The sequence below is a fragment of the Eriocheir sinensis genome, chromosome 43 (assembly GCF_024679095.1).
Source record: "Eriocheir sinensis breed Jianghai 21 chromosome 43, ASM2467909v1, whole genome shotgun sequence".
In the NCBI taxonomy this organism is placed as follows: Eukaryota; Metazoa; Arthropoda; class Malacostraca; order Decapoda; family Varunidae; genus Eriocheir; species Eriocheir sinensis.
The window spans coordinates 10,892,785-10,913,529 of record NC_066551.1 but is presented as its reverse complement, the minus strand read 5'-3'; the positions used below and the strand labels follow the sequence as shown (position 1 = coordinate 10,913,529).

The 20,745-nt window shown below is 39.0% G+C and overlaps 1 protein-coding gene across 5 annotated transcripts in view; it reads right to left on the bottom strand.

Moving 5' to 3' along the window:
- The window catches only part of LOC127010458 (longitudinals lacking protein, isoforms A/B/D/L-like), a 98,840-nt gene that overhangs the window by 8,730 nt on the left and 69,365 nt on the right, over window positions 1-20,745 (bottom strand). The window contains exons 5-6 of one of the 5 annotated variants that reach the window (XM_050884657.1): window positions 13,479-13,937; window positions 10,112-10,260 (exon numbers count right to left, since the gene is read on the bottom strand). In XM_050884657.1, the coding sequence (XP_050740614.1) occupies window positions 13,521-13,937 (417 nt within the window). In that variant the 3' untranslated portion in view covers window positions 10,112-10,260; window positions 13,479-13,520. Of the gene's footprint in view, window positions 1-7,473; window positions 7,533-9,155; window positions 10,261-13,478; window positions 13,938-14,164; window positions 14,601-20,745 lie in introns of those variants that run through there. The other 4 variants (XR_007763192.1, XM_050884663.1, XM_050884660.1 and 1 more) reach the window with 4 other exon arrangements.

Genomic DNA, 20,745 nt, shown 5'->3' with positions numbered 1-20,745 from the left:
GATCACTGGTAGGTGACCGAGCAGTGTTATAGTAGGATATCAATGTATTATTATTATTTTACATTATTATTACATTGATATCCTACTATAACAGAATAATGGGGAACAGGTGTATAGGTAAAAATAACTTGAAAGTAATTATCATCATCATCACTTCATCAGCGCCTGCTAATAGGAGCTCCCACCAGGGGATGGCTGCGGCAGAGGAGCTTCCAACTTTTTCTATCCAGACACTCCCTCCTTGCCTGCTCAAAGTTTCTCAAAGATCTTTCCCCCTTCTCCCTAACGTACTCTTGCACCCTATCCCTCCATTTCACTGGAGGTCGTCCTCTAGCATTCCCTCCCTCTATCTCACTCACATACACCCTTCTGGTCATCTTACTCTCCTCCATTCGCTCCATGTGGCCAAACCACTTTAGAGTCTGTCGCTTCACTTCTTCACCACTCCACACTTCTCCCCATCACCCCTGTGACACATTCCAAAACGCTCGTACACACTTTCATTACTCATTCCATCCATTCTTGGGTAGGCGGTGGCCGAAGTGATAGCGTACTGGACCCACATTTGCCGCGTGATGGACGACGCGGGTTCGAATCCTCACGCTACCACTCGGATTTTTCAGTCACCGCCGAGTGGCTTAAAACTACCCACATGCTGTCCTGAAGACCACCCATCAACCTGGACTCTAGAGGAAGCCGTCCAAGCGAATCAAGAACGAGTTCCGGGGGGCAGCATGAGCCAATGCAAGATGGCGCCACTATAAACACTCGCCTGCGCCAGAACGGGCTGGGCCGACCATCAGGCCCCACCTGGAAGAAGCCTTGGGCCGACCATCAGGCCCCACCGGAAAGATGCCTACCGGCGCAATAGGCAACAACGTAAAAAAAAATAAAAAATAAAATAAATAAATAAATAAATTCTACTCACACCACAAGCACTCCTCAAATAACTCATTTCCACTGCCTGCACTCTAGACCTCTGACTTTCATTCCAGGCCCACGTTTCACTTGCATATGTGAGGCTTGGTACTATTATTGTATTTCTCAAATCCCTTTTTACCTTCATGCTCACACTTCTGCCATTCATGATTCATCCCAAAGACCCTACCACCCTTCTTCCTTGCAATGCTCTTTCTCTTGTCTCTCCCTCCATACCACCATGCTTACACATAACTGATCCAAGGTACTTAAACTCATTGACCTCCTCCATTTCTTCACCATTCAAAATTATTTTGCATTCTTTTTCACATTCAATTCCCACACTATATGGGCACACAAAATCTACAACCTCACTTCTACTTCGCTCACAAACCATCACTTTACTTTTGTTGACATTTACTTTCAGCTTTCTCCTGTTACAGACACTATCAAAAACACTGACCAAACTTTGTGGGTCACTTTCATTTTCTGCAATGAGCACCGTGTCATCAGCAAACAGTATCGAATTCAGTACTCACTTCCTTCCCTCATCGAACATTCTTACTCCAACTTCTCCAAGTAATTACACATTAAATATCAAAGTCCTTGACTACTCCAGATGCAAACAGAATTTGTTGTGGGGTGTGAGTTCTGAATTTTAACCCAGAAACCGCTGTATTACTGGCACAAATCGCACAATCGGGTTTTAATTCTAGAAGTGTTGGCAACCAGAACACAGAAGTTATCCTTAAATTGTATCAGGCACTGTAAGTAAACTTACCTAGATTATGCTGTTTAATTTTGGTCCTTCTATTTCAGAATGAATATATGTAGATTCCCTCAGAGCAGTACTGACAAGAACCAAAACAATCCAAAAATTTTGTTATTATTATTTTTTTTTTCGGTATTTCGTTGGGGATACACCCCAAGGGAGGAAGGCAGTGCATGCTGCGCAACCACCCAGATGGTAGAGAGATGCCCAATCCTTCAAGTGGAGGCCCAACAACGGGGCTGGGGTGACGGAAAGAGCCCAAACTTTCCACTCCCAATGGCACCAGTTAGGACTTGAACCTATACATTCCAGCATCTCGCCGGCATGTAAGATGGAGATGCTAACCACTGGGCCATGGGAGCCCCCTAGGAATTTATTGTACAAAAAGACAAAAAAACTGAACTTGCATTCTTAGAAAGGACATAGACTGGGAGGTGATTTGATGGAAGTTTTTAAAGGGATTAATAAGGGTGATTTAGATGAAGTACTTGTATTAAGAACAGATATAAGAACACATAGCAATGGGTATAAATTGGATAAATGCAGGTTTAGGTAGGAAGTAGGCAAAGCTGGTTGACAAACAGGGTGGTGGGTGAGTGGAATGAATTAGACATATGGAGATGAAGCAAATATGTTTAAGGATGGGGAGAGAAGATGGTGATTAACCCATTCTCAGGAGATCTTTTGAGTAGGCCGTCTGGCCTCTTGTAGGGCCGCTTTCACAGTCATTTTGTTTGTTTTGATTGTTACCAATGGTGGCGATCGCCGCTATAGAATTTCCACTTAAAACTGGCCGATGGGGTAGTGGTGGCTGCGGGGTTAGCTTAGCCCTGCACCTCACCACACACTCTCAACACCTCTCGCTTCTTCTGCAGCCGCCACTACCCCATAGGCTAGTTTCACGTGGAAAACTATAGCGTCGATCGGCGCCATTGGTAACGATCAAAATAAACAAAACGACTGTGGAAGCGGCCCGTAGTCTCCTATCCTTGTGTGTCATGCGAATCTGAGGTTGTTAAGGTATTTACTATGTCTTGATTCCTGTTATCCCACTCTACTGTCCTAAGCAAGATATGATTTTTTTTTTACATTGATGCATTGCCTAATTTTCTTAAATGGAATTTTATTACTTGTGGAATTAAACCTGTGCGCTTCAGTGAGTAAATTTCTGTTGAAACATGTTTAGTGTCACTGAGTCAGTATGGCCAGCCATCACAAATGAATTTATTTTGTAACCAAAAATACCCAGCAACAACGATCTTTGTGGGGGAATAAAAAAAGCGGCTGAATAGGTAAGAAACGGGCACACGCAATGCTGTTTTGCTACCTTCATATTTTCTCTATTTAGCCATTTCTCAACCACTCATGGCTTCAAGTTAGCTGAAGTGGATGGGTTAATGGTTCCTGTGTCGTCTCTCCAACAATTTTGTGTATACATTAAACCCTCTATAAACTGGATTAATTGGGGGAAGATCTTAACTGGAATAACCGAAAATCCAAAATCTTTGAAGTTTAAAAATTCGTGCCTACCCAAGCAAAGCTTTTCAAGAGTTTACCAGCACTTCTGATTAATTCTTGTATAAAAGAAGAAGACACATAAGGGAGTTGGAATAGAGCAGAGCCCAATCAATATAGATTTATCTTGTGCAACGGAGTGGTGGTGAGGTGGTGGGGGAGGTGAGGGCGATGGTTCTTGTAAACAAAGCACCATACAGAACAGTGCAAGGCACACCATGCTCATTGAGGAATCTAGTTTTGGGTAAATAAATTATGAGTTGCATCTGGTGCACACACATCAAAACTATCACTGAATTAGTAAATTACTTTGGCTATTCCCTCAGTGTCTATACAATAAAAAAATAAGATAACCCAATGAACAGCTGCGTTCCTCTCCCTCCACACTGGCCAGGCGCCAGTGATGAAGGCGGGACAGCACATGAGAGGCTGGCAGCCTTTGTTTTGAGATTAAACGGCCTGGACTTATGCCCAAATCCTAGCTCTAAACCAGATCTTGGTCCTCTTTATAAAATCCATCTGGATGCTGTCTGGACACACGCCATAATATTTACATCTCTGATTTTGTTCCGATTTACGAATATGTCTGGTGCCCTGAAGAGTCTGATTTATCTGATATCTGGAATATAGAGGATTTACCATTGTTCATTTTATGCCTGACTCCGGAGTGCTTGTATGACTGCTAAAGTTTTAACTGAGTTTAATGCTTTCTTGTAATCTATGAAAGCCATTCGTACATAGTGGTTTATTGTTCTTGGCTAATATATCAACAACTTGGTTGATTATGTTCATGTGGTCAGTTGTTGAGTATCCACTATGAAATCCAGCTTGTTCTCTTGGCTGATTTGATGCCAGTGCTCCGCATTCTGCTTATGATTTTGGTGAAAAGTTAGTAGGTCACAAGGAGAAATCTAATTGGTCAATACTTTTTAAGTCTTTTTATGTCTATTTTTTTTGTGGAATATATATATATATATATATATATATATATATATATATATATATATATATATATATATATATATATATATATATATATATATATATATATATATATATATATATATATATATATATATATATATATACATACATACATACATACATACATACATACATACAGTCGTCCCTCAAATAGTACAGGGGTTAGGGACCCAGGACCCCTGTATAATTCGAAAATCCGTATAAAATTAGTGCCCCCCCTAGAAACACTCCTGGGCACTCCTACGGAATCCAAGTCCCGCCTGGCTCAGCTTTTACCCATGGGCCTAAGTTGCCAGTTATGCATTTTCTGCTGCAGTCACAGTGTAGTGTTACCACGCTGGGGGTGTTGACGGGGGCAAAAAAAAAAACGTTAGAAGTCAGGATAATTAAAATTCGGTTGGAGTAGTTTAAATATGCGTTCCTTAACTACTATATAATATGGAGGCGTAATGTCGTATTTTGGAGGCGCGGAGTCAATCTCCACAATTACTGTTTTGTATCTTATTTCAAGTATGAATTAGAGAGCAATAGAAACTGTGGTAAAGAGTAAGAGAGAGTGTGAGTGTATGACATAGCTCGCTTGCTGACAATGTGAAAGGCAGCCCTGCCAGGATGGCTCCGTTGCCCAGCATGGAAACACTACAGCAGAAAATGCATAACTGGCAACATTGGCTGGCGAGTAGAAGGTGAGCCAGCAGGCAGGACCCTGATTCACGTGGTAGGCTCTCCCCAATGTCAATATAAGTAATATGTCGGGACATGTGCATCGGGTGGGGGAGGGAGTATGAGGGAGGGATGGGAGGTATAGCTGTGACGTATCATGGGGTGGCGATGACAGAAAATGGATGAAGTAATGCTTGAGTAGAGACTACAGTAAAATGTCAACTTTTAACGTTTATTTAGTTCTTACATTAAATTTTTGTTACCACACTAAATATAATGTTATAGGTTGATTTTTTATATTTTTTATTGTGAAGACTTGGTAAAGGTAACTCGATGTATGCGAGTTTGGTTTATGCGTTTTTTAAATGACGCGGGATCCAAAATCCAAATAAATGTTTAATTTACACGTTTTTTTCACTTATACGCGATATTTTACGGAGTGGCCACCAGATGTCTCACGCAACTGGACGCACACGGCGCCGCAGCCACACAGCTGAGCTCAGTTCTTCCCACGCGCCACTTGAACAACAATACAGTACCCACACTGCCACGCTACTCAACAATTGGGGTGGAAGGGTACTGGTACCAGCTATATGGTACAGTACTGGTACCAGGCTGCTCAGTACCAGTACCAAAGCTAGCCAGTCACTCATGGTGTCCCTCATTTCTTCCTCACATGAGTGAGGCTGAGACTGAGTGCATGAGTGGATATCTCGGTGATATGGATATTATCTCTCTCTCTCTCTCTCTCTCTCTCTCTCCATTGAATGAAGTGAATATTTATTTTTCGATAGAAGCCTTCAAACCTACCTCTTGTTTGATTTACATTGTTTTTGATTTACGCGACCTCTTCAAGGACACAATACTCGCGTAAATCGAGTTACCTGTGATAGGTTAATTTTCATGACGATCAAGAATTGATCGACTTAACAATTCGTTAATGAAAAGTTAGGGTGGAAAATTGGTCTAACGATAGACTTATATGGTTTCCTTGCTCTTCACATGGGTTTCATAATTCAGTAAACATGAGGATAAGGTAGGACATCTACTACTACAACAATTATAATTATAAAACTCTTTGGCCCCACTCATTTATTACAACCATAGGCGGCGGGGGAGGGTGGCTTTTAGGGTTTGAGCCCCAGATCTTTTTTTTAAGGTTTTAAGGTGTTAAGATATACTACATATTTTTTTAATTAATTCATTATACAGTAACTTGATTCTAGTGTAGGACGTATCATAAATTAATATTGTCATTATACCAAAGTCCCTTAAGTCCCCAGAAGTCACTATCTATGGGGTTGTTTTTAATTTTTTTCCCAGGGGAGCATACACCTGGACCCCTCCCCTTTGTCAGACAGGATTTAAGTCCCCAATGTCTACAATGTCTGGCATCGCCCCTGATTACGGCAGAGGATATTATCTGATGTTGCACCAGACAGGCTATATTTATAGTAACATCACTGTTATTGTAAATCTGCATATATATATATATATATATATATATATATATATATATATATATATATATATATATATATATATATATATATATATATATATATCTGCACAAGTGTTGGGCATGGCATCAATGGGGAAAAGTATCGCGATGGCGAGCGGACATGACCTCGACACCACACACGACCTTGACTGCAGAGCGACTGAGCTCTCAGCTCAGTGTGCCCCAGTGTACGTCATGTGCGAAAAGGGACGGTTTTATTCAAAGGAGTGTCCAGACATGTTACTATATAAACATTGGCTCTCCTTACCGCAACGTAACTTGTACCAAAATGTAACTTCTTCTAAATCTGAATTCTTTTGCAAGGTGAATACCTTTCTCGAATGCTTTGGGGTGCATTCAGTAGGTGTTTTGGCTTGTCTCTTGGGTCCCTTGTTCATGTTATGTGCTAATGGAGAAGCGTAGATGAGGTTGTGCACACACACGGACTTAGGGATAGCGCACAGGTGTCAATCTGGCAAAACAATGTTCCTGATGCTGTGCTGTGCACAGACTGAGGGGATGTGCATGGGAGGCAGTCTGGTAGAACAGTGTTGCCACTCACGCCATGGCTACTTGGTGCGACGAGCGGGAAATTTAAAAATCCTAAAAAAAAATCAATGACAATCTGTATAAAACCTAAACCGTACTATATATATATATATATATATATATATATATATATATATATATATATATATATATATATATATATATATATATATATATATATATATATATATATATATATATATATATATATATATATATATATATATATATATATATATATATATATATATATATATATATATATATATATTACAGTATTTTCCTGACTTAGGAATTCTTATTCTGTAAAGTGGGTATAAAAAGAAAGTAACATTTTACTATTTCACATCGGTTCTAGTCTTTGATTTTTATTTGCAAATCTTGAGTCTTTTGACTTGTCTGACCTTAGTTATTGTTGAAGCCGGAGAAAAAAAAACAGTAGTTTGATGAAAAGACAGACGGTAATATTTATAGTAGTAAAGTAATAAGTAGACACAAGAAATGGTTACTGTGGACACATGCATGGTGAGATGTGATCAGGCTTCACCTGTTCACAGAAAATGAGGCTTACCTGAAATAAAGCAGGGATGCCAGATCCTTCCCCTCCACCTCACCGCCCCACGCTGTCATCTGTTGGACCATAAGCAAATTATAAATTTTAGAAGATAACTCCTAGTGCTTGGTGAATTGCCAAGATGCACATTTTCATGGTTATAAACTTTCATGCAAATGCTAGTTAGGTAAGGGCAAGGGAGAATGAATAAGGATCTTGTGCTGAAGTCCACATCCCATCAATGTGGTAGAAATTTCCTTGAAATCGAATTTGTATAAATAAATAAATTAATAATATATTTTATTTTTTAATTATTTTTGTTTGTTTTCTTTAATCTTTAGTTTTCTAAAAAGAATATATGAAATATGAAATCTTTCCAATCAACAGTTTCCTGTACTATTACTTCTTAACTATATGATCATGTCATCTCTTAGACATCTCCCATTTTCCTTGGGTTAGTCTACTGCAACACCATTCACTTCTTTCATCTTGTGTTGGTAATTATTTAATTCATGCACCATAATGTCCATTTTCATGGTTGAGTACATGACAGTGTATTGGCTTATATAAAAGTATAAACTATGAGCCTCTCATTCAGGTCCAGGCTCTAGCTGAAAAGCTAATAAATTTTGTGGCTGTTTGGTTGCTGCTTTTGAACAAGGGACATGTTTGCATTTACTATATAATATCATATTTTTATCCAATTATAGGTGATAAAACAATATACAAATATTTTTATATAATAATTCAAAATTTCAAGTTCTTGCTGTTTATATTTTGGTATAATCATAGTTTCCTCTTTTTTCATATCAGAGATCATATTTACAATATTCTGGCATACTTACTTTAAAGTATCTATGCAATAAATTGAAAGCTTAACAACAATGTCAGTAATAAGCTCTTCACCCTCCAGTTCCCAGCAGGGCAGCAAAGTGTCTATTTCCATTTTCACCTGTAACTAAATACTATAAGGGGTAATTATAGTTCCTATTATTGTAATCTTCCTCTTTGGCAATATTTAAGACTTTTCTTGCTAAGATAAATCAGTAATGTATAGATGTTTTATTTGATAAGTAATTGGTGGCGTGTGAATGTGCACTCTCAAGTTACAGCTGTTGTTGGTTGAATAGTGAACACACACATTTGTGAGGCCTCTCTCCAGTGCAAGTGCTAATATGTTTCCTTAAGTTGTTACTTCTACAGATTCTATATGGGCATTGTGGGCTGGTAAAGATTGGACCCTTTGGGTGTTTTTTCATATGCTGACTAAACTTGATTAGCAGATTGATGAAGACACAAGAATTTTTCATCTGCCTGTGAGGCACATTACTGCTGGGTTGGAAATCTGTTGTACTTGTTGGAGTGACATGCAACACTCCAACTTTGGGCATCTGCAAAGACATGTCAGTGTTACCTTAGACTGTTTGGAATATGCTTTTACCCCCTAAAAAGTCTTTCTCACAAACTTCTGCAATACAAATCAATACAATATATATATATATATATATATATATATATATATATATATATATATATATATATATATATATATATATATATATATATATATATATATATTATTTTTTTTTATTATTATTATTATTATTATTATTAATGGCAAATATTTACTTATTAGTATTCAGTATTTTTGAGATCTGTTTGGCTAATTCTGTATTTCTTGAGATTAATGAAATCCACTCTTAACAATTGTTAACCACTTTATTTATAACAAACTTCAATAATCTGACATGCTTTGATATTTCTTCCTCCCCCAAATAGATATATGGGGTAAACAGAGAAATAACACCTTCATGTAAAGGAAATGGACTTATGAATAGGACTTTCATGATTAAAGTCAACTCAAAAAGGTGTTTGGGCTAAGGGAACCTGTACCTCCTTCACTACAAGTCTTTTAGCCTGACTCTAAATTACCACCAGTATCCACTATCATCCTGTGTGGGTTACTTGTCCTTTGACACTCAGCTGGAACTCTTACTTTTTGTTTTGTTAAAATCCCATAATGATGTTTGATAGATATATACAGAATACTGTTATTACTGTTTTCATGTATCCTTGTTTGAGCATCACCTCAAATAATTCTCAGAAAAAAAAATAGCCTATCTTGCCAAACTTCAGATGCAACCAAAAAAATTAATACAGGCATTGCAAGGAGCTTTTCATTCATGCTCTATGGCAGTAACATCTTAACATTAACAGTCATTACTGTTTTCTCTAAAAACATAGGACTTTACAAAGTATATGAATTCAGGACAATGGCACTTGGGATAACTGAGAAGCAGTTATATCAACTAGTTTTTGCTGTTGTAGTAGTGTTTTAAATAGATGCTTAATTAATCATGATAAATGATGACACAGATTGATGGAACAAAAGGTTCTTGCTTTATTGGATCCTTTGTCAATGCTGTGAAGTAAGCCTCATCACAACGGTAGCAGCACTTGGTCCTCCACCCTAACAGAGGCGTGTCGATTCTTGAGATGAGCACTAAGATTGCTCGGGTCACTGGTTTGGTATGGACACAAGTTACAGTGGTATGGTTTCTCTCCTGTATGAGTTCTAAGATGCTTTTTTAGGTCATGACTGCGATGGGTTCTGTAATCACAGTGGGGACACACAAAAGGCCAGTTGTCATGGTGGCGACGGATGTGTTGAGTCAACAGCAGACTGCAGGTGGTGGTGAACCTGCACATGGGGCATGAGTGTGTGGTCGAACTGGTTGGAGAGGACCCAGAGGTGCTTGCAACTGCACTGGAGATAAGTGGCCTCAACGACACAACTTCAGATATCTGTAAAGACATGCCAGTGTTACTGAACACATTTCATGTGTGACAACAGTTAACCAGTCACACCCCTCTCCAGAGGAATTCACATAATCTGGCAGTCTCATTACCAACTCACAGATTGAAGCTGCAGTTTCATACTACAACACTTGAGTAAATTAATAGCCAAACAATACTAACAAGAGTTAGAACATGGCCTTTAAATCCAGAGGTAGTTCTCTCGTGAGCCAAACTTGTCATTTATGTTTCTCGTCAGGGATCACATAAATTTCATGTACTCACACCTTAACTTTTCAGTCACATGTTGCTCTGCTAGAAGTTGTCCTGTTGAAAGACTTTTGTAATTTCTATACATGCCTTCCGTACCATGGCATAAATGTTCCAACTCCATGTCATATACAATATTTCAATTTTATATTCAGTCTACTTTATGAAAGCTGATGGGAATCTCGGTTTTACTTCAGAAGTTATCCCTTATCATACTTGAATAACTTCCACTTTCTCACAATGTATCTTACAATGCTGTTCAAGAAGGGTACTACAAATTACTAGGAACACTGGGAATGCAAGGCATATAAAGTCTCTGAAATATATTTGATTCAAATAACTTTTGTATACAATGTTGTAAAGTACATATACCTAGAGCACCTAAAAATGACACCATATCATAGCATTGGCAAATATATAATCCTTAAAGTAATATTACACAAATGTTAAAGGCAACTTTGTTTCCCAAAAGCTCAGTTCATGATGATCTTGTGCAAAGCTGAACTGCAGTACAACATCAACATACTGAAGCTTTAACCCCTGAAGGACACAAAAACATCTAAGGGGTGACCCTGGAGAATGCAAAAAAACATCCGTTTTTCAAGTACATTTTTCATAAGAGCAAGTGTGATACTAATTGAAAGTCATGGTGAAACAACTAATCATAATAATCAGAAATAAACAATTAACCTCTTCAACATGAGGACGCGTATACTGCGTCCTTGCGTGCCCTGTACCATATCCGAGGACGCGCATACTGCGTCCTGGCTCGCTTTAGCCAATATACAAGTAATTTTATCTCTATATTTATGCTTACATCTCAAAATTATCAATTAATTTATGTTTCTTTATGTGCAACATTTAATTCTTCATGTTTTCATATATAATACATGATTATGTTGAGTTTATGGCTGAAAACTTGTTAAATTCAATTGCGACATTTGAAATTTGGCATGCGCGGCGATCTCAGATACGGCGCGGAGCGCTGTTTTGGCCCGGCCGTAGTGAAGGGGTTAAGGTCTGTGTGTGCACGAGGTAAAGTACTTGGCTTTTGCGCAAATTTTCTTGTACGCTGAAGCCAAAAAAAAAAAAACAACAACTATCCATCACAACTAGCCATGTGACAACCTCTAGGCCTTTGTATGTGTGTATTTAGGCCTGAGGTTATCAATTAGTGTATTTCAGATGTAGAACAATATCAAAGGTCACGAGGAAACAAAAGAAATGAATTCAAGAAAACAGAGACGTCCGCACGCGGGACACTTGTCCTTTAACCCTAAGACGGTGGCAGTATTTGAAGAGTAGCTCCCCCAAAATGAATCTTCTATATATAGTTACTGACGACCTTAGGACCATAGTATAAATACAGTCACCTCTCGAATGACGCGAGGGTTATGTTCCTGGAGATGTTGCGTTATTTAAACGTAATTTGCCCAGAAACAGTGGTAATTGGGGGGGGTTACGTTCCTGGTCACTGGGAAAGTCTGCCTATTGTCGTACTCAGCCGCTTATATTTCCCAACTTCCTACCCTCAAACTGTCTTCTGGGCTCCAATAATGAAACTAATTAATAGTTATCATTAAAAGAGTTAGATTCTGAGGTTTCTTGGCAATAGTTAGGCGTCAGAAACTGGTAAATACTATACTCTGAGTACTATAATTTGGGAACGGTGTCCCACTCTCCCTCCTCCCTCCTCACCCCGTCCTTCCACCTCCTCACAGGAGGTGGAAGGATGCTTGCGTGCCATAGTAGAGGTCAAAATGCAGTGTACGTATTCCAGAGAAACGTTCCACTCACAGTGCCGGCTAGCTTCAGAAAAAAAGGTGGCGTCACACAGGGCAAATTTCTCACATGTTGGTTGTTTTTGTTGGCTGCTGGGCAAAATAAACAACAACCAACAAGATTTGGCGGGTTGTGAAGGATGGACAACAGTTGTGACATCAGAATGGTTGGGAGGAAACGGGGTCAAATGACATTCGTGCTATAAGCCGTAAATGTAATTTGAAAATCAATCGTCGTTCGTATTTACTCAAATTGTCAACTGTAAAACTTCAAAAACTGATGTACACGTGCAAGTATGTGTTTGTGATTTACTTGTCCACTGTGTAAGGTTATTTATAACACTCAACTGGCTGTGATGGTGTGCTGGGTGGAGTCTGTGCCTGGCACGAAGTAAACAAACTGTTGAGATGGAGAACACTACCTCTTCTGGCGCTTCTGTAGTCTTAGCACATGCTTCATTATGTGCAATGCAGCAGCACAATCTTCTAAAACCTTAACATCCTTCCGATTCATGGTAAAGTGGCTGGAGAGATGCTGGCGTGGTGTTTGTTGTTGTTGGAGCGCGGCATCAACACAACAGTTCAGGGTCAGCACAGTGTGATGCACAACACTGTTGGTTGGCGATAATCACCAACGAAAACGAGCAACGTGTTGGGAGAAATTTGCCCTGTGTGACGCCGCCTTGAGGAGAAAGACAGCGTCTCCGTGCGGTGATGTCATCGATGAAACTCGTGTTAAATCGAACATATTGCGTTAGTAACCATATCTTCTTAAATATCAACTCGTGTTAAATAAAAAACGCGTTATTTAAACTTGTGTTAATCGAGAGGTGACTGTATATTTATGCTGCATAATAGATGTTTTAACTATTGGCTATTCTACCGCAATCTGGACGTGTTTTTATTTCTGCCATACCAAACTGACTGACTTAACTTTGGACTGTGTAGATATACTTCCATCGCCGTCTAAGGTTTAACAGAACCCACCAAAATTTCCGCCTGCAGGTCACTCGTCCTTTAGGGGTTAAGGAAGTTAAGCATAATGTCAATAAGTGAATGATGGCTGTCTTGTGAGTTCAGATATTCATAAGTACCACTGCAAGACGGCCAATGATTCACTTTCATCACAATGGTGCACAATGACTTGATCATCCACACAAAATATATGCATCTTACTTGCATCACAGAGACTGTTTGCAGCCAACTTGAGTTTCAGCACTACTTTGGTGTGGAAAGATCTGAAGATGGGCATTCAGGTGGTTCAAGGTATCTGCTTTGGTTGTGGTGCTTGGTATTAAGATGGTGATGGAGGTAGGATGTACAGGTTGTGCGATATGAGCACCATGAGCAGCGGTAAGGTCTGAGAACCGTTCCCTCATGGCGTGTTGTCACATGACGTTTCAGGTCATTGCTTCGTCTTGTCTTATAGTCACATTGTGAACAGGCATGTAGCCATCCATCTTGATGTTGCCAGGTGGTGTGGTTGCTTAACTCTTCTTTTATACTTGTTCTAAAATTACAGAAGGAACAATTATAGAAGGCTGGAGAATTTCCCACAGATGGATTGACAACCATGAGAGATTGAGGCTGAGAGGTAGCCACAGGAGGGTGGCCTGTCTGCTGACCTGCCAGCATCTGAAAAGACACACCATTGTTACTACTGTGCTGGGTTTTCCTCTCTCTTAATCTATTGCTTCTTCCACCCTTCCACCAGCATCTTACTTCATCACCTGAAGTTGCCATTACATAACCAAAGCTAAAGTTATTTTTAGTGGTGATAGGATTTCCCATTTTCCAATTTAATAATGGAAATACATTCACAAATCAAAAATAATCAAAGCAGTGTGTGCATTATCCAAAGATATGAGATGTCTTTATTGGGTAAATAATCCACCAAGTGATACATTGCGTAAATGCACCTGCTTTACTATGGCATCATTCTTGCTGCTGCTGATACTGCTGCTGTTGCTGCTGTTATGTTTGATGCTCTTGTGCATGATATGGGTGCCTTGAGGAGAGGTGGGCTTGGAGGTGCTCAGCATAGGTGGTGCGGTATGGACACACAGGGCAACGAAAAGGCCTCTGGAGGGCACCTTGATGGCGACTTTTTAAATGCCGCTTTAAATCATGACTACGATTGGTCTTGTAATCACATTGATTGCACACAAAGGCCCAGCCTCCTGTGTGCTGTCTCATGTGTGCCGAGAGAGCAAGCTTGTTGACTGCAGTTTTCTGACAGATGGGGCAAGTGAAGAAAGGGTCGTTACTGGCCTGCACCAGCCCGCTCTCACAGCTCATCTGCAAAGACATGCACACTGTACACTAGTACTGCACCACACACAGCACAATAAGGTCCTGCTTATATGTTTGCTTTAATATCTGTCATTCTGTTGAAATATACCCTGCATGATGACAACTTTCAATGTCAAAAGACCTTGTAGTCCACTGATGGGTTGAGTCCTGCCTTACAAATCATGTCATACACTGAAGAAATGAATTCATGGGTGTACAGTTGATGGAAAAAATTATATGCAAAACTGATAGACTAGCAATTCAGCAGTACTGTTTATCATGGCTACCCGAATTCTGAAGAAACTTAAATCGGTTAATCACATTGAATTAACTCACATTTCATACTTGGCAGACAAGGGTTTCTGTTTTGTGCATATATGCAGGAGATGAATCCTGTATTACAGGCCCCATGAGATTACTACATATAATGTTACACATCCATCAGTAATAATTATGTAGTCCAGGTAATCTTTGCCATTCGACCATTTGTTATTTGATATTTCACTCTTTGGACATTTAAAAATACCTACCCTTTTTCAGTGTTTCAATGTGCAATCACTGCCATTTTGATGATTATCTTTTTTTCGATTTGTGTCAGATATTAGTTTTCAAACTTCACTTGCTCACCAGCTAATGCTGATGGTAGGTATGGCTTGTTTTGGCATCCAAGACAGACCAAGACTGTCTTGGAGTTCCATTTGTGACTTCCAATTACACTTGGTTTTGCTCAGTTGATGGGAAAGAGGGATGTTGAACCAACATTTATAATTTTTTACTCAATTAGGGATTGTTAACCTAGTCACATTTACAAGGTTTACATTACACAAGGCAAATTTTTCCAAGCTACTTAGTGTCATTGTATTTGCCAGTAATGCATATAACTGTCTTATTCTTTTTGAAAAATTAACAAATGACTTTGGCCTGCTTTGTTATTGTTGCCGCTGCTGTGTATGCTTGCTTGTACACATTTATTGTAAACTCGTAAAGTTACTTCTGTGTTTTAAGTATACACTTCTACTTGTATCCTGTTTTATGTATTTAAGGTACTATACAAAGCAAGTACATAATAGTCTAGAACTGATTTGAAGATAGTATTATAATAAATGAAAATCAATGAAGACACAGGAAGATTTTTATTCATGTTGGACCATATATGAGGTGTCTAGAGCTGGAGGGGCGAACACGCCAACATGGGTGATTTTTAGTTTTCGCCTGTTTCCGCTAGATGGAAGCACTGTGCAACCCTCTGTGAACATGAAAATGGGAAATCAGTCTCTATGTCTCAGCAGAAGGGTGGTGAGGTAGCGTGTTTTTGTTTGTCTGCAGAGTGTATGAAATCGGCTGTATCAGGGCTCTAAGGGTGAAGAGCACTAGTAAACCTCATAAAACACCTAAATATGGAAATTTTGTTTTGAAATTTAAACTGGCTGTTAGTTACATCATGTTCTCTTAATTTTCCGAGTTTGGATTAAATCAGATGATAAACATGCATTATTAAAAAAACACCCACACTTTTTTTTCTTTTTTTTTTAATTAACACAATTTCACACAAACACTGATTCCAGCGAATTTGTCTAGCTGAAAACTTTCTATTGATGCATGATGATATTGCTATGTGTGTTTTTTGTTATGTTTTTACTATGCTTGACTTTGAAGGCCTTTAGCTCCAAACAAGGTAATTGGCTTGTTCGCCCCTTGAGCACTAGATGCCTCATATATGAGAAAAAGGGATTCCTCTACATAATGAGGAAAAAACACAGTAATTAGGAAAATAAAGGAGCTTACAACACACTGGTGAAAGCAGTGGCGTACCGAGGGGGGGGGCATGGGGCCATGGCCCCCCCCTTTTGCAAAGAAAAATAATAATGAATAGATAAATGTTACAGGAAAATAATAGGAATATGTATATTAGTATTACGAATGTGTGTGTGTGTGTGTGGAGTTGAGAGCTCAGTGACACCGATTGACCGAGTTATTTCCCCTTTGGTTTTGTTTTGAGTTAATGGTAGGATATAAGCTAGGTGTGCTCTGAGTGAAAAAAAAAAAGTAAGATGTTAAATGATGGGTTCATAAAATTGTGGGTAGAGTGACATGTCAAGCTGTCACCTGAAAGCGGCGGAGGGGTGTTTGTAGCGGGAGCGGGGAGACAGGAAGAAGAGGAATACGAGATTGGGATGGCTCTGGCAGAGAGAGAGAGAGAGCACGAAAGTCGTAGGTGTGCCTTCTCTCCTTGCCTCTCAGATTTACTTGATTTTAGGTGTAAGGTGCAGTCAAAGTGATTGGAGGACTATATAATTATACTGTAGAGTAGAGGCACCGAGTGAACTTGTCTGGTGACAGTGGTGAGTATGTAATATGATTCTGTATTATGACGGGGAGAGTGGCAGGCGACGCGAGACGCGTATGGGACCTGTAAGGTCGACCTTTGCCGCTATATTACCACCTTTAATGATCGTTTTGTGCTTGACAGTGGACAGTGTAGAGTGGCCGAGTAACTTGTGTATGTTCAGCACTTGAACAATGGAGCTGCTGAGTTGAATAAGAGCAGGTGATCTATTTTGAGAAACATTCATTGACGACGTAGGCTCATGTGACCGCAGCCTATTCATGTTATCCTTATAATATTTTTTGACCACAAATTCCAAATTTTTGAAAATTATGATTGATAGACTTCACTTTCTTTTTATGTAGTACTTTTTTACTATAGCGTGTGTCATTTCTTGAATTCACGCAGGCTTGGGATTTGTGCCTTTCCATTCTTTACATATTTCCTCCTTGGCCACAAAACGCCAGAAAATGCTTCACGTACATACTCTATCTGGTGTAAGAAAGTCACCACTGACTCGGCTGATGCCCCGGATAGTTCAGTTAATCAGGTAGGTAAATAATTTAATAATGATTAAGAATAATTACGGCAAAACACGTTAGGTGAAGAATCAGCAGCCAAGTCTAATCTAAAGCAATAAGTGACCCAGGTTTTCTCATGAGTTTGGAAGTGCTCACCTCAGTTCTAAGTGTCACTAAACCCTTGCCACAAAAGCTGCAGGGGTCACAACAAGAACTGATGGGTGCTCTTGGAAGTGAAGCTACACAGAGCTGCATAGATGCGTTTCAGTCCTATTGTGATGGAAATAAGTTCAACCAACTTTTTGCCCAAGCTGAGGAAAGGTACGGAGATATCATCTAGAAGCCTTGAACAATCAGTGGTCATCAGAAACATAATTAAGGCTAAACCTTCAACAGCAACTCCATAGGAATATTATCGAAGAGCTACTTTTCTCCCATTTTCGGACACTGCTATAGAACAACAACTCAGGGAAAGGTTTGCATCTAAACACATTAGGAGTTTTTTGTTGGGAAATCTTGTTCCCTCTCTTTCAGCTGATACTGATTTTAGTGAACTGAAGGAGGCAGTTGAATTTTATGGAAAATTTCTTGATGGAGATGCAGATCTCGTTGAAGATGAATATCTACGGGGGCAGAGTTATTGGAAGCATCGTGAATCTCATGAGAGGTCAAAGCAAGTTCTTGAGACATTGGCATGTGCCAAAAAATTGGGCACATATTCAAAATTTTCCACCTTATTGCAATTTTTTCAACCCTACCTGTCAGCACTTCCACCAATGAGCAATCCTTTAGTGCCCTTAAATTGCTTAAAACATACCTTAGGAACGCAATGAGTGAAAGTCGTTTAAATGGACTGGCCCTACTCTGTCTATTGTGACACAAATCTTGATCATGAAGTCCTTGATGAATTTGCACGTAAGAACAGACGCATAAATTTGAGGTAAACCAGTTTCAATGTATTGTTGTTAACAGTAACTAATCTAATTCATCTAGTTAATTTTTATTTTATATTCATAAAATACCTGACCCAGTCTCCATGTATCATGTAAAAATATGTATTACAGCAGCAGCCTGTATAAACGAAGATTATACATGTTATATGAATATAACATTTTTTTTTCCTTGCCAGTATATTACTATTTAATCAGAACATGTAGTTCTAAAGTAAGCAGTGTTGTTTCGAGGGTAAATTTGTGCAGTCCAAATTACAGAAATAAGCAAGATTTTAAAAGTAATGTTCGCTCAAGTAACATAAAATTAGTACTGTTAAGATTATTTAAATCTCCCAGATTTATGTTGTACTTATATGCTACCAACAAACTTCTAAAATGTACAATGTATGTATATGCATGTATCAATGCATGTATGTATAAAAAATAATAAATTTACCCTAGCGATCTAACCCGAATCCTCAAGCTGTATGGGATCCCTGCGCTTGCAATAATACTGGACGCAGAAAATTTATATTTATATATATATATATATATATATATATATATATATATATCTATATATAGATATATATATATATATATATATATATATATACAGTAAAACCCCAATTATCCGAAATGGAAGGGAAGCCTCTTCGGATAAGCGATTTTCGGATAATCCGGATTTATGGCCGCCATTTTGATCGCCGCCATTTTGATTTTGAAACCAAACAAACACACGCAACGCTAAACAAAGTAGTACGCTTAAAACATGTGATGTAAATGTTTTATTGTATGTTTGTCTGTGTGTCTCCTTGTCTGGACCAGTGTATGTTGATACTTGTGAGCGTTGCAGATCTGAATTGTGAATGTTGCAGAGTGCGATTGTGAATGGTTGTGCAAGCTTGCAAGTGTGACCTTGATGCATCGTGCAGGTGGAGACACAGTATGATGACTCATATTATCGCGCAACTCGTATGTTGGAAGGGGAATGTGGCATGGAGTGGAGAGGGGAGTCGTGTTTGTGTCGTTGTCTTGAGAGTACGGTGAGAGTAGTCGTGCAGTAGTTTGTTCGTTCGCCGCACCTACGTCCTTGCTGGGGTGAAGGTGCGGACGTGGTGTTGTTGAGAGTTTGTTTAATGTTTTTTGTCTAATACATTGATCTATTCGTTACAAGCTATTTCGGCAATACGTATTAGAAAGCATATTCATTTTAACTGTTCTTATCAATTTTAAATGTGTTAATATAGTACATAAGTAGTTACTTTTATTTATTTTTGATGTTTTATAACGTTTTAGTATAGAAAAAAATTTTTTAATTGCATTATCCAGATCAATTTCGGATAATCCGGTTTTTCGGATAATCCGCTTTCGGATAATCGGGGTTTTACTATATATATATATATATATATATATATATATATATATATATATATATATATATATATATATATATATATATATATATATATATTTATTGGCCCCCCCTTGTCAATTTTCTGGGTACGCCACTGGGTGAAAGTTTACAGCGTAGAATTAAGCTGGTGTCACACTGTGCATTTTCCTGCAACAGAGCTAGACACAGCCTCAGTTGCTGGTACGCCCATCTGGGATGGAAAACTATTGTGGGTGGTACGAGCAGCCACAAACAGAGACGACGGTAGTGGCTGAGGAGCAGTAGAAGATAGCCTACCAAGAGACTTGTAAAGTGGATTGCCAAGAGCTGCTTTGTCTACAAGAGAACACCCTATGGTGTGGGACCACACACATTAAAACATCACCAAAAAGAATTTAAAAAGAAATGAATGGTCCATGATTGGGTGTCTTGCTTGGATATGAGTGAGGACAGCATTTTCGATAGTTTAAAAACTCTACTTTCTCCTTTCAATGGAAATTGTAGAAGGGCTCTCGGTCTTCACAGCACAGTTCTCTGATGAGGTTTGAGTAAACACTCCTGCCCTCCCGTCTTTGAAGCCGTGAACGTACCCACAATGGCTTCTTCCATCCATTTAACTGAAGCAACATGTCCATAACTTGAATAACAGCAGCACAAGCCACAACAGCGCTTACTTTGGCAAACGGCATCATGTGGATACAGGGGAACTTGTTTGTTTACGTTAGGGATACGAGCAACTGACTTTGGTCGTGTGTGACAGACACCCAAAAAAGTTGGAGTTGCCAACGTGATTGGAGGAAAAAGGTCCAGTGTGACACCAGCTTTAGGCGCTGCTGCAAAGGCAAAGCCTCAAATCTCACCTGATTCTATGGCTCAATGTCATTCGTCAATTTATCAAGGAAAATAAGACTGCTACAGGTATTTCTGGTGAGTACAGGTAACTCTCGATTTACGCGAGTTTAGTTTACGCGTTTTT